The sequence below is a fragment of the Salmo trutta genome, chromosome 39 (assembly GCF_901001165.1).
Source record: "Salmo trutta chromosome 39, fSalTru1.1, whole genome shotgun sequence".
Taxonomy (NCBI): Eukaryota; Metazoa; Chordata; class Actinopteri; order Salmoniformes; family Salmonidae; genus Salmo; species Salmo trutta.
This window is the reverse complement of record NC_042995.1, coordinates 5,189,306-5,196,935: the sequence shown is the minus strand read 5'-3', so window position 1 is coordinate 5,196,935 and position 7,630 is coordinate 5,189,306. Positions and strand designations below refer to the sequence as shown.

Here is a 7,630-nt window from a genome sequence, read left to right as displayed (position 1 = left end):
AGACTGTTCTGGGTGGATGGAGATAAGAGAGCGAAAGAGAGACAGAGAGAGAGAGAGAAACACAGAGAGAGAGAGAGATACGGAGAGAGAGACAGAGAGAGAGACATAGAGAGAGAGAGCGATACGGAGAGAGAGACAGAGAGACAGAGAGAGAGAGCGACACACAGGGAGAGACACACAGAGAGAGACAGACAGAGAGAGACACTCCTCCCTCTCGCACACACACTCAGACAAAGGCAACACACACACTAACAAAAAGGCTTACACACACACAGTATAGGACATAAAAAATTCTGACCCCATGTTAATAATCTGTCTCTCTTAACGTCATGTAAAAATTCAGACCTTTTATAGTTACACATGGCTGGCTCTTACCCGGACTTAACTCTCGCTCTCTAGTCTATTTGAGAATATGTTTACATGTCAAATAGTTAGTGTGAATAGTCACACTAAAGTTCTCTTGTTTTCCCCATATGCACGAGTTATAGTTTCAACAAAGACATAGAAAATGTATACTTGATTTGACGAGTAGGCAATAAAGAAGCGTTATAAAGTTTACACATTAAACTGTGAATATGACCAACCCTGTTTGAGGGCTATTAGAAATCAGTAGATAAAACAGTCTTGCTTCAAGGATTCTTAGCACACTGATACAGACTTACAAATAGGCAGACAATGAAAGAACCATTCTTGTTTTCACTTCAATTTTGGAAAGATAATTTACATTTTGGAAAGATGATTATCTTCCCGGATATGGTGTATCCTAAAGAACTTCAGTTCCTGTCTGGCTCTTTTCAAATGTGATCTAAATGTTAGAATCTCAGAGTTCTAATCACTCCCCTGTGTTCCAGATGTATTTTGGACTGCGGAGGAGCACAGAGCACACCCCTCTCTCCCCTGTTCAGAGCACATACCAGCACCAGATAAAGACTAGGGAGGGAGAGAAAGTGTGTGAGAGAGAGAGAGAAAGGAGACAGAGATGGGAAAGAGAGAAAGGAGACAGAGATGGGAGAGAGAGAGAAAGGAGACAGAGATGGGAGAGAGAGAGAAAGGAGACAGAGATGGGAGAGAGAGAGAGAGAGAGAGAGAGAGAGAGAGAGATAGGAAGAGGGAGAGAAAGAGAAAGAGAGAGGGGGAGGGAGAGAGAAAGAGGGAGAGAGAGAAAGAGAGAGAGAAAGAGGGAGAGAGAGAAAGAGAGGGGGAGGAGATGAGATGCTGTAGTGATTGATGGAGTAGTCAATTAGATCCATCTTAATTCGACCCATCTGCTCTTTCATATCCAAATGAGCCCAGGTCATCATAATAGAGGTCTCTGTTGATAATTCATAACATTATGTTTATCTCTAATGGATTGAATCAAAATAAAAAGATTGGTGACTTTTACAGTGATTGTTTTGAATTTATTATGACTACCCAAATAGTGTACACATGTATACTGATGGCTTTAAACATAACGCGCTCAATGGCCCCAATGGCAAGAGTCACACATGCTTTCAATGCTGTGACTATAAGTTGACAGACATGGGAGAGGTGGGGCAACCCTACCAGTCCTGCACATCGAATGGGGTCTTTCTGCAACTTCTCCCTTACAGGGTCCACAGACTCGGGGCGCCACTGCACTCAAACATCATCCAGGAGTAGAGGATGCTTCATCATCCATATGCTATAATCCCCATTTATAATCCCACATGTCCATCCCCAAAGTGAGAGCAGTCCTGTCCTGGCTACTCAGAGAGCCATATCCTCAGAGTCCTGTCTCCTCCTCCATCTGTCTCGGAGTTTATGGAGGAGTTTCCTCACCGGGTCCGTATACTGCCTGTTGGCCAGCCCCAGGACCAGCGGCATCACTGCCATGCTCCCGATCCCCGTGCACGACAGCACGATGTGTGTGGTGGAGTTCCCGCGCGTCTCCTTGCTGAGCAGAAACGTCACACAGACGTGTGTGTAGATGATGTAGGGCACCCAGCAGGCCAGGAAGGTCAGCGACACGGCGGCAACGCAGCGCGTGTAGCGGAGGTTGAGCCTCTGCTCCGGTTCCGAGGTCTGACCACCACCCCTGGTCGCCACGGAGCGGTGCAGCCGGCAGATGTCCTTCATCTGGCCCCGGGTGATCCACAGCACACGTCCCGTCATGCCCGCGATGGACAGGATGGCAGGCGCCAGCAGCCCGTACACCTCCAGGTAGATGAAGGCGTTGGGGAAGACCCGTCTGTAAGAGCAGCACTCGGAGCCGACCGGCGCCGCTCCCGCTGTCACCACGGTCGAACAGTTCACCGGCGCACCCGGCGCGCCCGTGTCGTTAAACGAGCAGCAGCCGTTCCACCCTGGGCCGGCCCGGTTGTTCCAACCGAAGGCGGGCAGGGAGGCGTAGAGCAGTGGCGGCGCCCACACGGCGAGCAGCGCCAGCGGGAAGCGGCGGTGAACCCAGAAGCTACTATAATGTAACGGACTCACGATGAACATGTACCTCTCATAATGAACTATCACCAGGTTAAACAGGAATGCCAGAAACAAGAAATTCGGAAAAATATGAACCAGGAGACAGGAGCTAAAACTCAGCGGGCGGTTGAGTCCCATCCAGGGGATGAACGGCAGGGCCACGCCCGTACACAGGTCAGCCACTAGCAGGCTCAGGAAGAAGTAGTTTGGGGTGTTGTAGAGCTGACGGTTACAGGAGATGCTCAGGATGATGACCAGGTTGGCCAGGATGATAGCGGTGGACAGGGGCACGGTGATGGCGTAGATGAGACGTGCCTCCGACAGCAGCGGCCGCACAGCAGAGTCATTGGCCAGGTCGTCCATGGCTGCGGTGGTTGTGTTCCTCCACAGTTGTCTTAGTGTGCCAGACCTGCGCCCCCACTGCTACGGAGACTTCCACAGCTCCCATTAAACTGCAGGAAGCCTGGGTGAAGACAGACAGACAGAATACAGTGAGACCAGAGGTCATGGAGCATGATGTATTCAGAGCTCAAAAACAAACTGCCTGTTAGTCGTTCTGGATAAGAATGTTGGCTAAATGACCGACATGTAAATGTAAACGCAAACTACTCTCTAGTCTAGAGACCATATGATGCTGTAAACCCAGTGTCAAGCAAGACAGGCTTGGACCCCTGAAATAGCCTCTATCTCTAGCATCACGTATCAATGGTATTAATTGATCAACAAATCAGGCAGAAAAGATTCCCAGCAGTTCATCAGGGCTTGAGGGTCTGTAATTGAATAACCCTAGTTTATTGGTTAAATGGCCTATTTAGGTAAAACACAGTGTCTTCGTGTTCTGTCTCTCCACTTGTAGATAGATGCACGTAGATGTTATCTCTTTAAACACAATTACAACAGTCATCATGGCCGCAGGATTGCCGTTTCCTCTCCATTGCCCCAGCGTAAGAGAGAGGAATGTTTAAAAGACGAGTGTCTTTGTTTTCTTCCTGTAGACTGCTGCGGTTCACGTAGATTGATCCCAAAGGAAATGTAATATCAAGCCATTGGTCTGAATAGGCAGGAAGAGAGAAGGACAACGACTGGGGGGGTGGGGGTGGGGGGGGGTGGAGTTGACAAAATGAAAGCAATCATATTTGGGGGGGGGGGGGTAGAGTTGACAAAATGAAAGCCCTATATTACTGTATATGACAGCCAATCATATTTGGGGGGGGGTAGAGTTGACAAAATGAAAGCCCTATATTACTGTATATGACAGCCAATCATATTTGGGGGGGGGGTAGAGTTCACAAAATGAAAGCCTTATATTACTGGATATGACAGGCAATCATATTTGGGGGGGGGGTAGAGTTGACAAAATGAAAGCCCTATATTACTGTATATGACAGGCAATCATATTTTGGGGGGGTAGAGTTGACAAAATGAAAGCCCTATATTACTGTATATGCTATACATTTCTATCTGAATGTTTTGATAGAAATATAATGGATATATTCTATATTCTATATGACAAGCAATTGCATATAATCTATCTAAATGTATTTGTTTTGTAAGCTTGGGCACTTCACTCTTAGAAAGAAATGTGCTATCTAGAACCTAAAATGGTTATTGGACTGTCCCCATAGGAGAACCCTTTGAAGAACCCTTTTTGGTTCCCTTTTGAGTTCCATGTAGGACCCTTTCCACAGAGGGTTCTACATGGAACCCAAAAGGGTTCTCCTATGAGGACAACCAAATAACCCTTTTGGAACCCTTTTTTCCAAGAGTGTACTGAACAGACCCCATCAGGTCAGACTCTGTGGTTTGTTACTATACACCTTTTATGTTTCTGTAATTTCTGGTCCCAGCTGGCTGAGGGTTCAGTATCTAGACTAGCACAACTAATGCAGGGTTGTAGAAAGTGACACCACACTGGAAAAAGCTAAGCGTTCCTAGACACATTTCTATGTGAGATACAGTAACACCCTCATGTACAGATGTAGGATCTTAATTTGATCACGCTTTGTTTGCTGAGAATTTTCTTGAAAAGCAGGAAATGCAAATCTGTAGTGTATTCAAGGTTTATAACAGCTTCTAAAGTATGTAATTTCCACTTTAAAATGCCAGACTTGATTTGAACAGATTTGAACAGATGGCTCTCTAAAAAGACCACATATGTAGCTAAAGTGAAGGACTAAATTGAAACTTTAGCGGGGAGAAAACTTAATTTGTAGCTCATTTATGAGCTGAATGGCCCGGCTGCTATGGTGAAAACAGTGGTTGAAGCCTTAGCTGGAAGAACCGTTGCTTTTCCATTGTTGTTTTTTCGTTGCACTTGCATTCAGTAGCATCTATGAATCATATTGTACACGGATGGTTTCTAATGTTGTGAGATTCTCGCTAGTGTTTACAGAACAACTGGTTCTGAGAGATTAGGATCAGGAGCTGCAGTTGTAACATCAAGCAACTGTAACAAAATGGATGACTGCAGCGTAGCCGCTATTGTGTGTACATGGATTGCTAAGGCATAATAATATGAGTGTGTATTCTTATTTTAAACATGTAGCTCTGTACCTGTCTATTAATGCTATGTATTGTCATTTTATGTAGCTCTGTCCTTCAGCTGTAATTGTCTGTTGGTGTTCTGTATTATGTTATGTTTTATGCTTTGTGTGGACCCCAGAAAGAGCAGCTGCAGCTTTAACATGGACCCTAATAAAATACTAACAAAAAACGTACTAACCTCTACAATTATTATTTTTTTTCATTAAATTATAGTCCACATAATTCACATTTCCTGTTGCTGCAGGATTATCCTCCTGCTGTAGAAAATTGTGTCAGATTAAGATCCTACATCTGTAGCCCTATTTTACAAGTTGAAGCTGTTCTTAATGATGTGCTAATGTGCCTAAAGGTAATAAACCAACATGCCAGAATACATGTTGATTCTCAGGACCACCCGTGAGTAATATGTCTACATGCATGACTAAGTCGCTTTGGATGAAAGCATCTGCTTAATGTCATATACTATTATCATTACTACTAGTCACTTTAATAATACTCCTTTAAGAATGTTTACATATCTCGCATTACTCATCTCATATGTATATACTGTGTCCTTCACTATCTATTCTTTACTATCTATTACATCTTAGCCGCTCTGTCACTGCTCATCCATATATTTTATACTTATATGTTGTCATCCCATTCCTTCACTAGATTGTGTGTATTAGGTTTTGTTGTGGAAATGATAGATATTACCTGTTAGATACTGCTGCACTGTTGGATGTAGAAGCATTTCGCTACACTCGCAATAACATCTGCTAACCATGTGTATGTGACCAATACAATTTGATTTGATTTGTACAAAGCCAACCTTTTGACTCCTTGTCTTAAAGGAACCAGTAAAAAACTGTTTTAGAACACAGACAGAGAAAAGACTCCATGCAGTTTGACAGTGGCGTGGTAACAGATGTCCTTGTTAGAGACACAGGTGGGTTAATGTCCTTTTATGGCTGAACTGTAACATACAGGATTCTCCCATGGACTAACGCATAACCTGTGCTCCCTTGTTAACCCGTTACATCCTGTCAACCCTTTACAAAGGGGTTAAATGAATGGCTTCCATTCTTTCAAAATGGAGTGTTCATTTAGATCAGGGATGGGCAAGTCCAGTCCTCGGGGGCCTGATTGGTGTCACACTTTTGCCCCATCTAACACACCTGACTCCAATAATCACCTAATCATGATCTTCAGTTTAGAATTCAATGAGTTTAAATCAGCTGTGTTTGCTAGGGATGTGGATAAAGTGTGACACTACTCCGACCCCCGAGGACTGGAGTTGCCCATCCCTGAATAAGATGCATTGCTCAGAGAAATGGTAGGTTAGAGAGGAGTATTTCTTAATCCTGGTCCTGGGGATCCAAAGGAGTGCCCATTTTAGTTTATGCCTTAGCACTAACACACCTGATTAAAATCACCAAAGCTTGATGATGAGTTGATCGTTTGAATCAGGTGTGTAGTGCTAAAACAGGACCAGGATGTACATTTTAATTTTACAGTAATTTGATAATTATAATTAAGGTTTAGTCAAGTCTACTTTTAACTGAGCTCCAACTCCTCAGAGGTTGAAGAACCCTAAATGCTCATGTGATTCATATGTCTTGATTCATATGTCCATTACAAGAAAATGGTGTTGAAGACAAAGCTCACCTTTGTAGGACAAGAGATTCAGTCGTCGGTTCCCTGTGAAGGAGAAACACCTTATCATTTGATCAGAGAACAGGTGTATGCCACAGACAGGTATTGCTTATATCAACAGCCTTCAGATCCCAAATAACAACCTTTCTCCTCTGTGACCTTCCACACTCTCTAAATGACTTGCCACACTACACACACTCCCTGTGGTGAATCTAGCCAACGCTACAGAGAACTGTCCTGCTACCCCTCAGAAAGACCTTGTGGTGAGGCAGAGAGGAGCTGAGTGCAGGGGCTTCCTAACAGATGCTGGGTCTTAAAGGGGAAGTACACTCAGAGAGGGGAAGTGGGAGCAGTGCCTGTAAGCAGTGAGTTGCTGTCAGAGTCAGGTGCCACAACAGAGATAAAGGGAGTATTCACATTATCCATTTGAGAAATGGGTGGACTGCGGATGTGTATATGAAATGATGCCTTATTGGCCATCTTAAATGAAGAAATGATTGGCCATTATGAATGAAGATCATGTGATGAACTACATGTCTACAACTATTTTTTTTTTAATTTTTATTTCACCTTTATTTAACCAGGTAGGCAAGTTGAGAACAAGTTCTCATTTACAATTGCGACCTGGCCAAGATAAAGCAAAGCAGTTCGACAACATACAAAAACACAGAGTTACACATGGAGTAAAACAACATACAATCAATGATGCAGTAGAAAAAAATAAGACTATATACAATGTGAGCAAATGATGTGAGATAATGGAGGTAAAGGCAAAAAATGCCATGGTGGCAAAGTAAATAAAGTATGGCAAGAAAAAAAAACACTGGAATGGTAGATTTGTAGTTTGAAGAAAGTTAAAGTTAAAATATAAATAATATGGTGCAAAGGAGCAAAATAAATAAATACAGTAGGGGAAAAGGTAGTAGTTTGGGCTCAATTAAAGATGGGCTATGTACAGGTGCAGAGATCTGTGAGCTGCTCTGACAGCTGGTGCTTAAAGCTAGTGAGGGAG

The 7,630-nt window shown here is 43.6% G+C and overlaps 1 protein-coding gene across 1 annotated transcript; it reads right to left on the bottom strand.

Moving 5' to 3' along the window:
* Nucleotides 1-1,728: 1,728 nt before the first annotated feature.
* On the bottom strand, nt 1,729-6,746 carry LOC115179228 (G-protein coupled bile acid receptor 1). Its single transcript, XM_029740619.1, has 2 exons — nt 6,631-6,746; nt 1,729-2,902 (listed from the first exon to the last, which is right to left on the bottom strand). Exon 2 carries the CDS (start codon nt 2,800-2,802, stop codon nt 1,729-1,731), a length of 1,074 nt encoding a protein of 357 aa, XP_029596479.1. The 5' UTR covers nt 2,803-2,902; nt 6,631-6,746.
* Between the last annotated feature and the right edge of the window lie 884 nt (nt 6,747-7,630).

What these genes read in the sequence shown, in the direction of transcription:
- LOC115179228 (XM_029740619.1), bottom strand. Translation starts at nt 2,802, where the DNA reads ATGGACGACCTGGCCAATGACTCTGCTGTGCGGCCGCTGCTGTCGGAG.